Here is an 18,438-nt window from a genome sequence, read left to right as displayed (position 1 = left end):
TCCCTGTAAATCTACTGGATATGATGATTTTAAAAGAACTTAATTTTTTTTGAAGATTCATTTATAACAGATGAAATCAGAAACGTCTATTTGTATTTCATAGATTAGCTACTAGTTACTAGTCGCTGTTGATCTTGTTCTGGGGTTTGAAAGTAATTAGTATAATGATATATAAAATCACGAGACTTGCAATTGAGTGAGTACTTAATTATTGAACCACGTCTCATACTATATATTTAGTACCATAGAAGTACCAATGTCTTCACCAATACCTCCGTCGAGTTTGAACAACTCGCAAGTGGCTAATATAGTTGATGAAAGTAATGAAACTCCAAGTACTACCCCTCCAATGATATCAAATACTGCTACACCTGTACCAGAGGTTGAGATGGAAGACGCCAACGCGCCTCAAGATAATAATGGCATAACAGGTAATACAACAGATGCAGAAAAAATTCAAGAAGGACACGAAGTCGATGACGAAGAAGATGAAGAAGAGGAAGAAGAAAGCTTGTCTCTTCCATTGTCTAAAATTAAAAGAATATTTAAGATGGACTCTGATTATTTGGCTGCATCACTGAGTGCTGTTTATGCCACCGGATTGGCTACTGAGTTATTCATTCAATACTTCACAGAACAGGCCTTAGTGCTAGCTAAGATGGATAAAAGAAAGAAGCTTCAATATAAGGATTTTAGTAACGCAGTGGCGAGTCAAGATTCATTAAATTTCTTGAGTGATACAGTACCAAAGACCCAACCGATCGGGGAATTAATAAATAACAAGAAAGTTAACGTGGACAGTCATAAGAGCAACGAAATACGTGAAACTGCAAATACAGAAACAGAAGAAATAGAGGTAGATGAAGCAAATCACGACATGAAAAAGTCCAAGCCTTTAGCAAAGGGTCAACAAACTTTGAATTTTTCTAACATGAACACAACGACTGAAAATACAAATCCAATGCCTATCAAGAAATCAGTGATAAGTGATATTGTCACATCTGATAATGAGACTGAGGTTACCAGTAAGGAAGCTACTGTAGATGCTGAAGATCAAGATGTGATAATGATCAACTGATTCTAGATACATAACCTATTATAGATATATTAGATGCATAATATTGAATGCTATATGTACATATATATACAAGAGTTTTCAGTTTATTCAAAGAACTACCTCATGTTCTATAACCCATAAAATATTTTTTATTTCTTTGACCATATATTGATCCTTTGATAGGCCCATTGAATAGCAAAATTTGACCATATCATAAGCAGTTAAATCAGAAACAGTTCTTTCATATGTGTTTAATCCAGTAATGATAAGTTTCACATATAGTTGTATCATTTTAGGGTTTAGCGCAGATGGGGCTGTTGTATCTCTTAAAGTAGATACCTGCTTTTGCACTCGACCTGATTGCTTGTTCAGGTTACTCCTTTTGATGTAACCTGAAATTTTAGAATTATTCGAGAGATGCTGCCAAATTTCTATGAATCTTTTGGCCAAAAATTTTTCACCCTTCTTTTTATCTTCTTCAATAATTTCGATAAGAAATTCAAGACCAAGGATTATAATATTGTCAGACGCGTAATCATATGAATCGATTTCTGAAAATGTTGAAAGTGTTGAAGATCCTGAAACTAAGGTTAGTAAAACCGGCCAATGTTGCGAAATAATCGGTAATAGTAACTGATAGTTCTCACTTAGTATTGGATAAATATTAATTAATGTTTTTATAATTTGCACTCTCAAGTTTGTCGATGGATGTGATAATAATCTAAAGCCATAATTGAATATCTTTTGGACTATTAGATATATATTTTTTGGAATACATGAATTCCATACCTCTTGATCACTTTCATCGCTCTGGCTTATTTTTTCATCTTCATCATCCGAATCTGCCAATTGATCACCAAATGCTGTATCAGGTTTCCTTTTAAAATATTCTGTATTTGAATCATAATCATTCATAGGATCAATGAGTCTATTTGAGTCATCTATTAAAGCTAATAATTGCGCACAGTTCGATAAACCCCACGGCTTGTATAAAGAATCGTTTATACTTAAAGATGATTCTTCTTCATGCAAGATCGTTTCCTTTAAATACTCAACTTTAATCTGCTGTATCAACTCCTCAAAAACAATGAAAAATCCTTGCACTAAAGCTGAATAACCGTGATATGAATCGATAAGTATGAACATTTTGGTTAGAATATCCAGCAATTGATTAGTTAATAGAAGTTTAATTCCAGCAATCTTTAAAACAATTAATAAAATACCAGGTAATGCCGGAGTTAAAGTACTGACAACGGATAGCTTTAGACTTAAACAATCAATTAGATAATCCAGGTTATCCATCAATAGTAACTCTAGAGACCCGTTATAATAATTTTTTACAATTGAGTCCAATGATGATACAGCGTGTGTTTGTATCAACGAGTTCGATTGGTAAGTTAATGCCTCTAGTAATGGATACAAATAATCAATAAGAAAATCAGTCTGAAAATCCGCTAAAGATAAATGATTAGCAAGCTGCCCTATGGAGTCTATGGCAACAGAATAGGCAAATTCATATATCTTATACAATTGCATCTTGTTCTTGCTTGTGATATTTTCTGGAGAATTCATTAGAGATGAAACCTCGTCTATTAATTCCTGGGCTTTGTCCATTATTAAATATGATATTTCTTCTATATTATTTTCGCTAGGTATTCCTGAATCAGTCATGGTCTCCTTCTGTTCAAATACTAAGAACTCATTTATGTCGAATGAATCTATGTTAGATGAATTCTGAACCTGTTTATTACCTTTAGAATTATAGGCACTCATTAAGTTATTGGCCATCCAGAGTGACACAGCTTTGTCCAAGTATTGAGTCGAAGCATCACCAACAACAGAAACGTCATTATTTATGAATAAATTTTCAACAGTCAGAAGAGATTTACTCTCATTTGAGCTCCCTAGTAATGCAATAAAACTAAGAAGGCCAACAAATCTGTTTTCAATAAACGGTGAGTAGATACCTTTAAAGTAATTTGAAAGCAACTCAGAAGAATCACGATACGGCTCACCTCCAGACCAGTTTTTAGATAATATTAACAAGTTATCCGTATACGCATTTATATTATCACTACGATTAGTAAGGTAATTATTATTATTGATTCGAGTTAACTTGTTGGCATTAATATGTGGTGGTAGTTCAATATTGTCTAGCTTATTGTTTGATTCATTTTTATTGTCAGAAGGGGTACCATTAATTGCCAACGGAAAACTTTCTTTACTTTTAAGTTGATTATTAAAAAGAAAGCAGTTAACAAAATGCAGTTGCAAATGTTGTGTTAGTTTAAATTTCAAATCTTGTACAGCATCCTCATTAGTGAAGTAACTATTCGATAGTTTATTTAAAATGCTAAATTGAAATTTAAGCGAAACAATGTAGGAATTAATCTTCTCGTCATCAGTCGAGAAGACAATTGATGATAACTTGTTATTAATAAAATCCGATAGTTTTAATTTTACATGATTGTAAAGTAATTTCTGGTTTTTATCACTAGTATCATTTGCTGATATATTTGAAATTATTAATGAAGCATAATCATCAATTTTGATTTCTTCATCAGTCGCTTTTTGAATAGAAGCCTTTTCGTCGGAAGTGAGTATAGATATCAACATTGACAATACATCCAATGCTATAGCACAGAAGTCTTTGAATAAAGATACAAAACAATTTTGAAGTATTTCATTCACAAATGAGATTAATTCATTTGAAACTTGAGTCTTTGTTTGAACCTTCAGTTTATAGCTCTGAGATGATAAGAATGTCCTGAATAAGATAGTCAACGAAATTTTCAATTGCTTTGAAGTTGCGAAGAGCCAACTAGTGGTTCTATGCTTATTCGCCGTAGCTGGTATCTCTATTTTTATATTCAACATATCCATTCTATGTGTAAGCTCCTCGTCATTCTGATCTTCCCAAAGTTCGTTCAACTTTTCCAAATCTGGTTGTGAATCTGAAGAGTCTAAGCTAATTTTCAAGTCCTTATCATTGAACACTTTTACTATCAATTGTCTAAGTAGTTTCAAAATACCACAAATGATCGAAAAATGTAATGATTTGGAATTTGTTGAGAAATTAACCAAATGAGATACCGATCCAGGAAATATATGCGATAACTGTTCTGCTGACACTTTTGAGTATAACAAAGAAATAGTATCTAAACATTCATTTACAAGAAATATTTGTTCTTGTGTCGTTGGGCCTTGTAAACTTGCAAATATATCAAGTAAAATGGTTGTTGAAGACCCCAACATAGTCAAATTTTTGGGGTTGCTTGAAAAATAGTCAACCGGTAAGCATGAGATCAAACTACTCATAACGGTGACAGCCGATTGCTTGAATGTAAACTCCTTTGTCTCGATTACCGTAACGCCTTTGGCCCCAACATTATTATCTACAAGAAACAAGATCAATGGATACAATTGGTCTAGCAATTTAGCGTCCGCATTATGGCTCCATGAATGATTGATCAAAAATGCTATTATTTTGAGTAAAATCGATATCACCTCGTCACTTAGGGTTGGCTGCTTCAACAAGTTAGACAAAGGAAAAAATACGTAATCGGCTATATTAGCAGACAAACGATAAGGCCCAGAAGACGAATTTTCCCGATAATGTTCCTCTAGAGTATTATTAACATTGTTCAATGCAGAAACCAATTTTTGGGAATCTGATTTGAAGATTGGATTGGGTAATAATGCTAACTGCGTTAATTCAACACAGTATGGTTTGATCGCAGTAAATAGCAGCAGTGACAATGCTCGTTGTACATCCTGTTCCTTACCCCCTACCGTATTTATCACTTCATCAACAGACATTGATTGTGAATCTCTCCAACTGTACTACTGACTCTAATATGTAACAATCCCATATATGGTACAATCTATTTAGCAGGACTTATCTACTAACTATCATTTTGCCATTTTTCTTTAAATTCACGTGATAAAAATATCATACTACAAATTACTGAGACTCAGCGTAAATAATATCATTATGGAAACTGGTGAAAAATTTTCAACTACTGGGAGTAGAATGCTAGTAATCCTACTTCTCTTTTCTTTCTACTTCTTGATCTAGTTTAATACTAATTTTAAAGTTTAACAACCACACATACAATATAAGGTATGTCTTTTTGAATACCATCCATAAAGCTACCATGAAACTCCCAAAAATACTTCGAGACTTGGAACAAGTGGTCTTGAAATATTTCCAATCACACAAGTATTGATATAAGAATCTAATTATCTTGAAGAATGTTACCAAAGCTTAGCAGTTGTATACCTTACAAGGCCGGTTTTGAGGATTTTCTTTTTTCTTAACGGAGGATGGGTACATATTCTTCTTTCAACATTATTAGAATAATAACCCTCGAGATATTAGATACCTTGTATCAAGATATACTATTTTTAGTTATGGCTCATGAATCCATTTTTAATATTGGACACTCATGTGGCTTTATTATTTGTTTGATTGTGAAATCATATACTAACGTACTTTTTTAGATAAAATGACCAGAACTTCTGTCTTAGCTGATGCTTTAAACTCCATTAACAACGCCGAAAAGACCGGTAAGCGTCAAGTCTTAATCAGACCATCCTCCAAGGTCATTATTAAGTTCTTGACTGTTATGCAAAAACATGGTATGTTTTGAATGCTTTTATTGGAACAACAACACATTAAAACCTTTATATCTCTAGCCCCGGATTGATAACTGGATGGATTGATCGGTGTTCAGTCCCTTTCTGTCTTTTAAGTATTCGGAAAAGCAAAAGTCTGAAGAAACATTTTGGTTTTGGTATCACCTTATTTATAAGGTGCCTATTATCTCAATCGTTTGTTTTTTCCTCGACATTTTACCCTCCTCTATTCTAATGTGTTGTGTTTTATTCTTGAGACAAAACAACTTACTAACAAAAACTAGGTTACATTGGTGAATTCGAATACATCGATGACCACAGATCTGGTAAGATTGTCGTTCAATTGAACGGTAGATTAAACAAGTGTGGTGTTATTTCCCCAAGATTTAACGTCAAGGTCGGTGACATGGAAAGATGGACTGACAACTTATTACCAGCCAGACAATTTGGTTACGTTATTTTAACTACTTCTGCTGGTATTATGGACCACGAAGAAGCTAGAAGAAAGCACGTTGCTGGTAAGATCTTGGGTTTTGTTTATTAGGGTATATACTTCTGTACGATATAGTTAATTAATTTCATTTGAATTTTAGACTTCTGTATTATAGTAGGGTATTTTGTGTAAGTAAATTCTTAGACACATTTTAGTGAATTTGTATTGCAATATTATATAGACTATAGTTACTAATGAAAATATGCCATTTCCCGAGTCACTCAAGTTTGTAGGCTCCACTTTATCATGGACCTTAAAGGCAGGATGTGTTGCTCACTTGATACATGAATATGTCTATGAATTTACAGAAACTAGAGGAGAATCAATGCTTCCAACACTACAATCACACCATGATTATGTTCATGCTTTAAAGAAGCATAGATTGGGAAGAGACTTGGAAATAGGAGATTGCATTGTAGCAATAAAGCCAAGTGATCCAGAGCATCGTGTGTGTAAGAGAATTACAGGAATGCCAGGAGATATCATATTGGTTGATCCATCATCATCATCAGAATTGACCAATAGTACGGCCGAGTGTATTTCCCACGATGGGTTTAATAAATATATAAAAGTACCTGAAGGTCATGTTTGGGCCACAGGGGATAATTTGTGTCATTCATTGGATTCAAGGTCATATTCAGCATTACCAATGGCATTAATTAAAGGAAAAATAATAGCTGCTAATTCGATGGATAGAGGGCTTAAGAACGAAAATGGAAAGTTATGGTTTTGGAATTTCAGGTGGATAGGAAATTCTTTTGTTACAGAGGGATAGATTTATGTGAATACGTCATATGTAATTAATATAATGATAATATTGATGTAACTAGAAGTGTCATTTTATTTTGACTTTTTTCTCGTTTGAACCAGGCTAAATAACTATAAACATAGAATACATCGCTTAAGCTCTACCAACCCTATGGTGTTTGGCTAAATCTCTGAAAACTCTTGATCCAAAATAAATACTTGGACCTCCAAGAACAAAAGCGTAGAACAAGGTAACAAAAATAGTGGCTCCTAAGTAGTATCTAATGAAAGTAAATTCAAAACCAATTAACGATAATAAGAAACCTAAGTTATAAACCACTTTACATCCTGAGACTTGATCAAATGTTCCGAATAAATCAGTACCAATTATTGAGCACCAAGTAATAATTAAACCGAAGAATAATGTTGTAGCAACACCGATAAATATTATTGGAATCACTGGATTTACGGTTTTTGGGTCTTCTCTGAATTGGTGGTGAATTTCTGGTTTGATTCCATTTCTTTCGACTTCAACGTATGTCGACGATGCTTTCAAATCTTCACTTGGAAGAATCTCCACCAATGACTTGAATAAATTTGCTTTATTTCCTGATTCACCAACGATTAAATTTAAGTATAACTTGTCTTCAATCTTCAATCTTTCAGCAATTTTTTTCACAGGAATTGATAAAGATATTAATTTAGAACTCACGTCAAATTTAGGAACATACGAAGAGTCCAACCCTTTGTTATTGCCTAAAGTAACAACAATTTGGTTTGGCGCCTTGGAGAAGTCATCCTTTAAGTTCAAGCTAATGTCAATCTTATCCTTTGGCGAATTGATGGATAATTGTTTAACCTCTTGTGTATTCATTTCTCCAAACGTTACCGTCTCTCCATTTGATCGAATTGAACCTTTAGAAATAGAAAATGTCCAAGAAACAGCAAGCAATTGCAAGAAGAAAACTATCGAAGAGAAAGCTAACTTCATTTTAGTTTTATAAGTCTATATGTTGAATCTAATTGAATGTGCTTTTTTAGAATCTATAGTTTTGTCAAGCGTGTTCGATTAAACGGTGTTCAAATTGAATAGTGACACAAAATCAGTAGTAAACCATTATCAAAGCATTTATATTATATAGGAATTAGATAGCAAGATATAGACTAAACACAAAGAAATAAAACCTAAGAAGGAAATACGTATATTCGAAAAGTAAAATCCCACGTTACGAGTAATCAAACAAGTAATTCGTGGTGAAAATGAAGAATGCAAAAAAAATAACAGGTATAAGTCTCATAGGTCATATAAAATACTTGACTTTTCTTACTCTGTATCCTCAATAATGGCATCTTTTAGTACTAAATCTTCACCGTCATTGAAGTTATCTTTCAATTCTGTCCGGATGGAATCCTTCTCTTCTTGTACCGCTTTTTGGTCAGTCGCATCATTTGAGTCAACGATTACATGGGTCATGGGAAGGTCAAATTGAGGTGGTTTTCCATCTATATCGGCACCTTTGCCTTCTTCGTCTAAATCATGAAAGGATCCAGTGAATTTTTTGATTTTATTTCTCAAATAATAATTTACCGCCAGAACTATAATCTGAATCCAGGTGTCTGATTTGGAGAACAAAGAGAGGAATAACATGAGAGATCCCACGAATATAGATATTGTCAATATAACTGGTACGAGGATGAATGCTAGATATTATGTTAGTTTGTGGATTTTGAAATCGTCTTCTGTAAATACGTACAAACCATGACAAAGAAAATAAAGAAAACTATTGCAAAAAATGCAATAGTGATTGAAGAAATCCCGAACATGAATGATATCAGCAGGAATATTAGAAGGATTAGTGGAATTATTAATAAAACTAATATCTATAATTTAGTTAGTGGTGCTTTGTAGTAATTTATATGGAAAAAAATAAAACACATACGGTTGCAAGAATGGATCGGCAGTTATTCGCTTTTCCAACGAGACAAAGTGCTCTCTTTATCTGGCATTTAAAGTAAATGAACTTCTCAATAATATGTCTGATTATAGTTAATATATTATATTCTAGTGAATAGTTGAGGTTATATTACATACTTGATGTATTCCTTACCAATTTCAGAGTTATTCGTGAAATTATCAATAGACTCTACTATAGTATACGTAACATTTGCGATTATAGCGGCTATTCTATCTCTAATATGAAAAGAAACTCTACCAAAGTCCCTGAGTGGTAGGCCGAGATTTTGCTTTGATATTTCAGGTGGTTTGCCGTTAGATTTTGGTAAGGTTGAGTTGACTTGATCTTGCAGTGAAATATTAGTGTATTGTGTATGATCCTCTGTTGAAGAAGATTTTTTAACATCACTCAAGTTTTGATTACTGGATGATACAGCATGGGATCTGGAAAGTTCCGAAGAATACGATTTAGGGGAAGGCATCGTGTTTAATAGTATGAGTAAAGAAGGAAGTATATTACAAGAATTTTGCAACACGCTCATTTTTATAAACGTAAAATACATAAAGTTTGAAATTTAAATTCCATAACAACTAAGCCTAAAGTGAACCATCATGAGTATTATTCTTCAATTCTGTAATTCCTAAATCATATTCTATATTGTACTCAACATGAATTTGTTGGAGATATGATGGAGGTATTTTAGGTATACTCGTAATCGATTCAAACAAAACAGCACCCATACCACCAAGTAAATGACCTAAATTATGGCAATGTATTAGCCATATTCCTGGATTATTTGCAATTATCCTAATGACTGAATGTCCTTTAGCTGGTGTATATGCTATATCAAACATTGGAGGGTTGACAAGATTCAAGTTGGTGTAGTTTTTTTGGATAGCTTCTTCAACAGTCGCATACGGAAAGTTTTCCGTCTCACTGTAACTAACTAAATGAAACAAATGCCCATGCATATGTATTGGGTGATCAATTCTTCTAAAATTATTGATTATAATATCTACAACGTCTCCCTGTTGAATATTATCGGTCAAAGAACCATTAAAAGGAACAAATTTATTCTCTTTATCGGAAAAATCCATGTGCAACAAAGGTTTTGAAAGCTCAAACCCTGCGGGTAATTTGGTTCCGTCTTTAAACATACTGAATTCGACTACCCCAGTACGATTCAAATAGAGCTCAAAAGTATGATCTGCACGTTTACTAGAATTAAGTTGGTCGACTTTACTAAAAGGTCTAGTTTCATGTGGCCAGACCAGAACATGGCTACCCTCTATTAATTTTCCATCTAAATCTTGAAATTTGATGCCATTATTGAGACTGTTTCTTTGTTGAAAGTTTTGAAGTGCATCTTTTGAGTTACTGGAATTATCTCCGTAAATCAAATACCCCTGTGCCTCGATGTATTGCGGTGTTTTAATTGCTGCAAACCTTATTGCGAACGGCTCATTGGTGTTCTGATGACTACTTGGGCTTGTTTCTAAAAGAATTGTATATCTTGATCCAACTGGAACAAGTAGCTGATGCACTAGCTTTGGCCTTATGAACACGCCATCAACAGCTATCACATAAAAAACATGATCATCAATTGAAAATGCTTTTGTATACTGACCACCAGCATTTAAAATATTAATGTATTGCCAAGACGTATGATTGGTAAAATAAACAAAGTTATCTTTCGAGGTTGGCTCACATCTCCTAGAAAACCCAGGGCTTTCAAGTCCAAAATTGTCTAATTTGAAATCATGGTACCCGTTTGTCTTCTCGCTCCTAATGCAACCCATTGAATCGAATTGTGGCACGCTGTCAGTCTTGGATTTCAAAGCCAATCTGTGAAATGTAGAATATTCATGACAATAGACTCTGCCCTTACCATTTAGCAATATACTCAGTATGCATAAAGGGTCAATGCCGTAATGGAACATTCTTGCCATGATATCATCCATTGGAAGCTTGAAGGAATCGTCTGCAATAATGTACGAAGGTGATTTTTCCAAGGATTCGATCAAAGCCAAATCCTTTTTGTCTTTTACAGCTAGATCATAAGGTCTCTCTCTGTGCTTATTAGGCCTGATATAAATTGGCCCATATAGTCCATCTGTCAGATAGCCTCTGTAATGTGCATGGTACCAATAAAACCCGTACTGATCTTTCAATTGGAAAAGATAAGAATAGCTATCACCACTTAGAATAGGATACTGAGTTATTCCAGGAACTCCATCTGACCAAGGCGTACCCTTTTGTAAAATTCCATGAAAATGTATAGTTATTGACACAGGTAAATAATTAACAACCGTTATATTGATCCAGTCCCCCTCATCACCTTCAATAATTGGCCCTGGCGACTGCCCGTTAATTAAAAAATTGCTCTTATAAAGTCCATCTGGATTACCATAAACATGGGTTAGTTCCAACCTATAATTTCTCACTATAGGATTAAGAGAAGTTATACCCAAGTTATCATCTACACCAGATGCATAAATGATTGGCAAAGCCATTAACATAACTAAATTAATAATAATTTTCATGCTTACTCTTCTTTTCCCTGTTAATTTATCCCTGTTGAAATTGATAATAAATTTCTAGAGGAATTAAACGATTTATTAGGCTTAAGTATAATAATCTTATCTAGAAGTGACATGACTTCCTTCCAATAGCACCCAATATCTGCTTCGGATCATCATTTTGCAGCATTTAAAGTAACTTCAACACTAACATGTAAATGTTTCGAGGTTTACAGTTTAAATGTTTTGATGAGTTTCTTCAGAAGTTTCTTTATTTGAATAACTGGTATATAACAAGAAAAGAAGAATTGACAAGTAATCATGCAATTCTTATCAGCAAGATCCTTATTGTATGTTAGGGTGTTATTATTAGCTATTATTGCCTTTTTTTGCATAAAGGATCCTTCAGTTTTGTTGGAATCCGGATTTGCTGTGCTTTTAGGTCAAGCTATGCAATTAAATATTATCCTACTTGACACTTCCAACCCATTAATAGGTATAACAGCCGTTACATTTGCAACTTTAGCAATTTCTGATTTGATTCCTTTATTGGCTGATAATATTGAATATTTTGAAACTATTGTACCAACAAGATTATTCCTTTACTTCGGATTAGCAGCATACTCATACGTGACTAAGTCGCCAATTTTCAGCAACAACATTATCTTTGTATACTCATTCTTTGAGATATGGTTTAATTTCTTGATTTACAATAATTTGAGAGATGAAAGATATTATAGAATCAAGAAGTTTATCGAAGAAAATGGTGACAAATTGAATCCCGATGAAGCCGTAAGGGTCGCTGAAGTTGATTAACGTATATAAACTCTATATGTTTATTTATTCATACTATTCATTAATAAAATTTAAAATTGTCCAATTCAAACACTCTTCAAAATCACCTAAGTCATTAAAATTAATCAGTAAGACGTTAACACCTTGCTGATTATCACTTATTTTTTCAGAACTTTCAAACTTAATAATATTCAAATTAACAATCAACGTACAGAATACTTCAGTGGAAGTAATATCAATATAGATTTTCAATACTTGACCATCTTTCAAGTTATTGACGGTAACTTCAAAAGATGACAATGGTTTTTCAATTGATTTGATAAATGGATTTACTATTTTGTCATGAGTCTTTTTCAAGTTGACATATTTTTCATAATCAATAGTGAGCTTTGCTTTATCTTTAAATTCGTTCAGGTGAGACTTTAAAATATTCAACATATTCTGTACATTTATCTCGTGCCTAATATGGCCTAGTAATGGCCTCAATATTAATGGATGTGAATTGTTTTGTTTCCATTTTGTAATAGCAGTGGGAATCTTCTGCTTTAATTTTAAATTATATTTGTAAAAGCAACATAACATTAATTTTAAGTGCGTTAGTATTGATTGAGCTTTTTTATTGTTGATTGATGATAACTGGTTGATATTTTGATAGTAATTATTTAAATCATCTTCATTATTTTCATCATACATTATAGATTCTATCTCGATAATCTCATTATTTATTTCGATAATGATCTTATTAGCTATAATCAGCACATTAAAATTAATTAAGTACTTAGCTTCTCTTGTTAATTGATAAAATAGATCCTCCTCAAATAAGAAAAACCTGCCTTTTTCAATATCATTAATTATTCCATACTTGCTAGTATTAATGAAATTATTCTCAAATATGGATTGACCAGTGAGCATATAGTCATCATCAATTTTGCTGAGAATTTTGACTCTTATGTACTTGTAAACTTTGTTAGTGATTTTATTAGTGCTAGAAACTGGATTAAATGATATTTCACCAGTTTGGTTATCTTTTCTTAAAATGGCAAGTCCTCTATCATGATAACTCGAGCCTGAGTCCCCGTAGCCATACCTGACTCCTATTGCTCTTGATCCATTGGCCGGGTCTCTTGTTTTGTACAAGATTTCATGATTTTCAAGAACCAAATTAATCATATCCCAATATCTTTTCTCTTTGAGAACCTGCTCGTTTAATCGTAAGCTTGCGTTTTTGAAAGAATTTGTAATCTTGTTCAATGATTCTAATTTCCAGCCTTGACCAATTATAGCAGCATTTTCATATTTTGACGTAGTTGTATTATTTGACAACCTATCTGAATTTAAAGATCCGATAGGAACACTTTTTGATAGATGAGGAGACATTGTAGATTTGCCGATATTAGGTTTAACCGTAGAAAGTAATAGTGAGACAAAATCTAGTGATAGTGATGTTTCATTCAAAGCAGAATTAATATATTTTGACAATTCAAACTTCTGCTTTTGAAAGTTTTCAAATGTATTTTTGGTGTCAATTAGATCATCGGTACTATCAGAATGAAGTAAAGCCTCTTCATTTTCAATATCTTTGTCTTTAATTTCTTCTTCATTTGTTTTTACGTCTTCCATTACAGCATTTTCAGTACTAGCAATCTCTTGTTCCAAAGACTCTTCTGTAAGGTTCAAGAAAGACAGTCTTTCTATAAGAATTCGAGGTATCAATTCGGCCATTGATAGTTTGTCCCTAGTGATATATGGTTAATTGGTGATCTTGATAGTTTCTAAAAAGTTTGAAATACTTACTCATCTTGGATGAATGGATCCTTGTATCCTTCACCATATAAGTCTGGATCTATTTCTAAATGAACCCTATCTCCCATTGACAACTCCAGATGTTGATTCACTTAAAACTAGTAAAATTATAGTATAATTCATGAATTTACATTAAGCATTCTGATAAATGTCGCGATCGATTACACCATAATTAGAGCGCGACAAAAAATTCTAATAATGCTGTATTATTATATATTATATAGAAAGACTACATAAACTAATCCATAAAATCATCTAAGTCACCTTCTTCGATAGCCTTTAATAAATCTATTTCTTCTTCTTTTGATTCTAAATTATTTTTATTTGAATCTAACTTGTTGTTGTCAGAAGGATATCTCATAGATTTAACACTATCATTGTGCAATGATAAACAAAACTTAATTCTTTGATCAAATTCACCTTGAGGCAATTTAGTCGAATAGATATCCAATAATTCTTTACTCTTCATATAGCCATGTTCATGGTTTATACTAGCTTCTATAACACCATCTCTAATAGCTTTCGAAACTATATATTCTGTCAGCTCTTCAGAATCTAAATGTAACTTAATACAAATATCCTTTAACGAGATTTTGGAGTATGAAAGAGAAATAATTCTGATACCTGTCTTAATGACATTCTGGCCCAATCTTGAAACTAATGTAAAATTGTCATCCTTAACAAAATAGCTTTCATACTTCTTCAAGACTTCACTGAAAAATTTCAAGTCACCTAACTTTACAGCTTTTGTAACCATAAAATAAGGTTCAAAGTTGCCGGCATTGTTTTTGAACACTTTCAATTCTGGAATATCACCCATCAATAATTCAATAATGATGCTTAATTTGGTTGCCGATTGAATAAAGCCATTAGCCAAATGAGTTTGCGGGGTTTTTCTGATAGCTGCTAGAACATATTCATGAGCTAAGGAATAGTCCAATTGAATAGCATTGATTTTAGCCAAGTAATAATAATATCTCGCGTATAACGCATTACCAGCATTTTCAGGGAACTCTGTCTTTTCAATTAAGTTAGTTGCTTGGTTGATATCATGGGATAAGAGATAATTTCTTAATAATAAAGTTATAATGGAAGCTGTGGTTTCGCTGTCGTGTCTTAATGTAGCTGTTCTTAAGCTCAATAATAATGAAGGACGTATGGAATAGTAATCTTTAGTCAATTCTTTGGTTCTACTGATGTAAAACCATATTTTAGCTTGAATAAAATCCAACGAACGGCGATTAAAGGTTTGCATCAAGTTAATAACTTTATCGTTGAAAGCATCCAATTTCTTTAATTCTTCCTGATCCAAAAGATAAATTTGAACCAACAAGTGAATATACAAATCAATTTCTGGTAATACAACGTCATTCGAGTTAATCGATTCGTCGATATCCATTTTATCATCATTAGTCGTAGGAGTTCCAATCGTGTCCACAAGATACAGTTTGTTTGGATGTTCACTTGGGTATGTTTTATTAATAATAATCTTCAAACATTCTGGGTTCTGTGATATCTTACGTCTTAAGCGTCCTAAATCACGGAAAACTTTTGAAATGTATCTGTTATCGAAGTTATCTGCCGCCTTCTGTAAGAAAGTAAATGATTCTTCGATTTCATTTACCAATGTTTCGGTCTCATTGATAGTTTCTGGTTCTTTAACTTCGGTTGATGCCTTGTTCTTAGATATATCAGACATTTCTTGAACTTATCGTATATTTAAACAAAATTGGCAAATGAATTGACTATAATAGACACTTCCTTAATCAACATTATACGTTGCCACCATATAGTATAAATCGTGAAAAATGCGATAGAACGTAGATTACCAAATTCGGCAGTAAGTAAAAATAGTGCTTATATGAGATTTCCCAAACTCTAAATTATCTAGATTTAGGAATGCCAAAGGGTAAGAGGTGCTATCCATGTAATTAACGTGTTTATAAATTTTTCTGTCTTTCTAAACTATCTATAGCAGAATTTTTTCAAATAAATTCGGTAAGTTCTGAATGTTAGAAAAACTTTGGGTGCTAATAATCTCGTAAGGGACCCCAATCCAGGTACTATACATTGTAGCTCTTCCATCTCTCTTTCAGAATTGCATATAATGTCATGTTAAGATCTCATCGAACATCTAATGGATGATGAATGTCCATAATCCTTTTGTATATGACGTTTGATGTCTCGGATTTTGCAGTTCAATAAGAGGAAGATAAATGGATGCCCCAAGAAAGAATACTTGTTTCCCCACAGCTTCAAAATCATGGTTACCCAAATTATTTATGCTTTAGATTGGAAGCTTGACGACAAAAAAAGATTTATCACATTAGACTATATTGAAACCAAGTAAGAAGTCATATATAACTAGTAAGTTTAAATAGATTATAAAAGACACAGAAAAAAAGCAATTAGACTAGTGTAGCAGTGAAAAAAAAGACTTATATAGAATAATAATAAATTAGCAGCACGAATTGCCTTGGTTTGAAGTTAAGGATTGGCCCCTTAAATTGACATTTGATTTGCCACTATTAGCATTATTAGCGTTTCCTGAAGAGGCGTTGTTTGTCATTTGAGCCTTGATTTGTCTGGCCATGGTGTAGAAAGCTTGTTCAACATTGGTAGAAGATAATGCCGAGGTTTCCAAGAATGGAATATCTAATGCATCAGCAAACTCCTTAGCAGCAGTGTACTCCACAACCTTCTTTTCGGACAAATCAGCCTTATTACCAACTAACAACTTCATAACACCCCCAGTTGCGTAACGGTCAATCTCCTGTAACCATTGCTTGACGTTGTTAAACGATTCTTGGTCGGTGACATCATAAACAATAATAATACCGTGTGCTCCACGGTAGTATGACGAAGTGATGGTTCTGAAACGTTCTTGTCCAGCAGTATCCCAGATTTGTAACTTGATGGTCTTACCGTCTAATTCGATAGTTCTAATCTTAAAATCAACACCAATGGTAGAAATGTAGTCTGGAGTATAGGTATCATCCGCAAATCTTAACAATAAACAAGACTTACCAACCCCTGAGTCTCCAATCAATAATAACTTGAATAAATAATCGTACTCGTTATTCATTATATATAGGCCTTCTCTAAATCTTAATTAAAGGGGAATGTTGTTTTCAACTGAAATGCAAATTTTATAAGTAAACTATGACTTTATCAACTAAAAATAGTTCAAATATGAGTATAATTAATAAGGATTCTTCTTATTAATGATTATAACTAGCTTTGTAATGATACCCGATAAGTAGTGTTGTATTATTGATTCTTTATTGTGAATGTATTCGAATTTCGTGTCTTATGAGAAATAAATTGCCATTAAATATTGACATCTTTGCACGACCACTATTGTTGTTTTACTAGCTAGATTACTACACAGAACATACACATATATCTATTCTAACTTGTGGGCAAGTTCCTTTTCAACTTCTTTAGTAGACTTTCTGCCAGATGCCTTTTTCTTTGCGATCAAAAGCATTTTGTAAAACCAGTACACGTTCAATAAGTCGAGGGTGGCATTCAAGAACAACGTAACAATAGGCATGACCTTGTAGAGTTGATCCCACACAGCAAACATATCACGGGCAACGGCAACAACCGCATAGAAACCCCATAATATTCTGACGGTGAAGAATGTCACTAACAACAAAATACCGTTCACGACAGCCACTTCATCGCTGATGAAGCCTGCGGGCATTTTGGAAGCAAACCAGTTGACATTGACGAACGGAGTGCTCAATTCAAAAATCAAGAAGGCTGGGACCCATGGAATGCAAAATGGGGCCAATGTACTGCCAAACACAACGAGGGCTGACACAGCATGCACGAGAAACCCGACACCAAACAAGTTCATGTATTTGAAACACACCACCAAGTCCCACACAAAGTAACCCACTGTAATCGAGCTCACAAAGCCTCCATATGGATAGTATACTAAGACAGCACTGGCCGGATCGGTTATTCTGTTCTTCCACGTAGGATGGTTCCACATCGGAATTAACGCTAAAATCGAAATCACGCATTGAACCATCGAAACAACGTGTATATCGAAGTTCGTCTTGGTCTTGAAGTTCAATTGCGTGTATGACTTGCCAAACAATCTGCTGGAGACCATTGGGGACAATTTTTGAATCATAACATACATTAAAAATGACCCCATGATTTCATGCCAGTGTGCAAACAAAGGAATAGTTGTAGTCTCGGGAAATGGTCTAAATTTTAGTAATGGATCTTCATTGAAGACGGGTAAGAAATCCGATAACGTCATGGTTTAAAACCTCTTAAAAGTACACTGTAAGCTTGGATATTTGACGTCCCAACCACTTCAAAGTATAGTCATCCTGGAACCAAATTGTTGGTATTTAGTACCGTGCTTATATAATCAAGCCAGCGAAATTTTCAAACATCAAGTTCTATTGA

General features: G+C 33.4%; 13 protein-coding genes across 13 annotated transcripts; 4 read left to right on the top strand and 9 right to left on the bottom strand.

The window, feature by feature from the left end:
* Window positions 1-256: 256 nt before the first annotated feature.
* On the top strand, window positions 257-1,078 carry HFL1 (DNA polymerase epsilon noncatalytic subunit; the record flags this gene model as incomplete). The annotated part of the gene is made up of 1 exon (XM_015609202.1): window positions 257-1,078. One exon carries the CDS (start codon window positions 257-259, stop codon window positions 1,076-1,078), a length of 822 nt encoding a protein of 273 aa, XP_015470019.1.
* Window positions 1,079-1,165: 87 nt separating this feature from the next.
* Window positions 1,166-4,876, bottom strand: AC631_00371 (uncharacterized protein; the record flags this gene model as incomplete). The annotated part of the gene is made up of 1 exon (XM_015609201.1): window positions 1,166-4,876. The coding sequence occupies one exon, from the start codon at window positions 4,874-4,876 to the stop codon at window positions 1,166-1,168; it is 3,711 nt and encodes a 1,236-aa protein (XP_015470018.1).
* A 689-nt stretch (window positions 4,877-5,565) lies between these two features.
* AC631_00370 (40S ribosomal protein uS8) lies at window positions 5,566-6,239 on the top strand (the record flags this gene model as incomplete). The annotated part of the gene is made up of 2 exons (XM_015609200.1): window positions 5,566-5,698; window positions 5,980-6,239. The coding sequence occupies 2 exons, from the start codon at window positions 5,566-5,568 to the stop codon at window positions 6,237-6,239; spliced, it is 393 nt and encodes a 130-aa protein (XP_015470017.1).
* Window positions 6,240-6,390: 151 nt separating this feature from the next.
* On the top strand, window positions 6,391-6,963 carry IMP1 (endopeptidase catalytic subunit; the record flags this gene model as incomplete). The annotated part of the gene is made up of 1 exon (XM_015609199.1): window positions 6,391-6,963. One exon carries the CDS (start codon window positions 6,391-6,393, stop codon window positions 6,961-6,963), a length of 573 nt encoding a protein of 190 aa, XP_015470016.1.
* Window positions 6,964-7,089: 126 nt separating this feature from the next.
* AC631_00368 (dolichyl-diphosphooligosaccharide-protein glycotransferase) lies at window positions 7,090-7,926 on the bottom strand (the record flags this gene model as incomplete). Its single annotated transcript, XM_015609198.1, has 1 exon — window positions 7,090-7,926. The coding sequence occupies one exon, from the start codon at window positions 7,924-7,926 to the stop codon at window positions 7,090-7,092; it is 837 nt and encodes a 278-aa protein (XP_015470015.1).
* A 333-nt stretch (window positions 7,927-8,259) lies between these two features.
* On the bottom strand, window positions 8,260-8,583 carry AC631_00367 (uncharacterized protein; the record flags this gene model as incomplete). The annotated part of the gene is made up of 1 exon (XM_015609197.1): window positions 8,260-8,583. The coding sequence occupies one exon, from the start codon at window positions 8,581-8,583 to the stop codon at window positions 8,260-8,262; it is 324 nt and encodes a 107-aa protein (XP_015470014.1).
* Window positions 8,584-9,014: 431 nt separating this feature from the next.
* On the bottom strand, window positions 9,015-9,371 carry AC631_00366 (uncharacterized protein; the record flags this gene model as incomplete). The annotated part of the gene is made up of 1 exon (XM_015609196.1): window positions 9,015-9,371. The coding sequence occupies one exon, from the start codon at window positions 9,369-9,371 to the stop codon at window positions 9,015-9,017; it is 357 nt and encodes a 118-aa protein (XP_015470013.1).
* Window positions 9,372-9,486: 115 nt separating this feature from the next.
* Window positions 9,487-11,403, bottom strand: AC631_00365 (uncharacterized protein; the record flags this gene model as incomplete). Its single annotated transcript, XM_015609195.1, has 1 exon — window positions 9,487-11,403. The coding sequence occupies one exon, from the start codon at window positions 11,401-11,403 to the stop codon at window positions 9,487-9,489; it is 1,917 nt and encodes a 638-aa protein (XP_015470012.1).
* A 327-nt stretch (window positions 11,404-11,730) lies between these two features.
* AC631_00364 (uncharacterized protein) lies at window positions 11,731-12,225 on the top strand (the record flags this gene model as incomplete). Its single annotated transcript, XM_015609194.1, has 1 exon — window positions 11,731-12,225. The coding sequence occupies one exon, from the start codon at window positions 11,731-11,733 to the stop codon at window positions 12,223-12,225; it is 495 nt and encodes a 164-aa protein (XP_015470011.1).
* Window positions 12,226-12,258: 33 nt separating this feature from the next.
* MED17 (Med17p) lies at window positions 12,259-13,926 on the bottom strand (the record flags this gene model as incomplete). The annotated part of the gene is made up of 1 exon (XM_015609193.1): window positions 12,259-13,926. One exon carries the CDS (start codon window positions 13,924-13,926, stop codon window positions 12,259-12,261), a length of 1,668 nt encoding a protein of 555 aa, XP_015470010.1.
* A 319-nt stretch (window positions 13,927-14,245) lies between these two features.
* On the bottom strand, window positions 14,246-15,706 carry RPN3 (proteasome regulatory particle lid subunit; the record flags this gene model as incomplete). The annotated part of the gene is made up of 1 exon (XM_015609192.1): window positions 14,246-15,706. One exon carries the CDS (start codon window positions 15,704-15,706, stop codon window positions 14,246-14,248), a length of 1,461 nt encoding a protein of 486 aa, XP_015470009.1.
* Window positions 15,707-16,465: 759 nt separating this feature from the next.
* Window positions 16,466-17,092, bottom strand: YPT1 (Rab family GTPase; the record flags this gene model as incomplete). Its single annotated transcript, XM_015609191.1, has 1 exon — window positions 16,466-17,092. One exon carries the CDS (start codon window positions 17,090-17,092, stop codon window positions 16,466-16,468), a length of 627 nt encoding a protein of 208 aa, XP_015470008.1.
* Window positions 17,093-17,413: 321 nt separating this feature from the next.
* Window positions 17,414-18,286, bottom strand: AC631_00360 (uncharacterized protein; the record flags this gene model as incomplete). The annotated part of the gene is made up of 1 exon (XM_015609190.1): window positions 17,414-18,286. The coding sequence occupies one exon, from the start codon at window positions 18,284-18,286 to the stop codon at window positions 17,414-17,416; it is 873 nt and encodes a 290-aa protein (XP_015470007.1).
* Window positions 18,287-18,438: the final 152 nt, after the last annotated feature.

Source organism: Debaryomyces fabryi, assembly GCF_001447935.2.
Source record: "Debaryomyces fabryi strain CBS 789 chromosome Unknown contig00004, whole genome shotgun sequence".
Classification (NCBI taxonomy): Eukaryota; Fungi; Ascomycota; class Pichiomycetes; order Serinales; family Debaryomycetaceae; genus Debaryomyces; species Debaryomyces fabryi.
The sequence above is the reverse complement of the archived record's forward strand: the minus strand, read 5'-3'. Positions and strand labels throughout refer to the sequence as shown.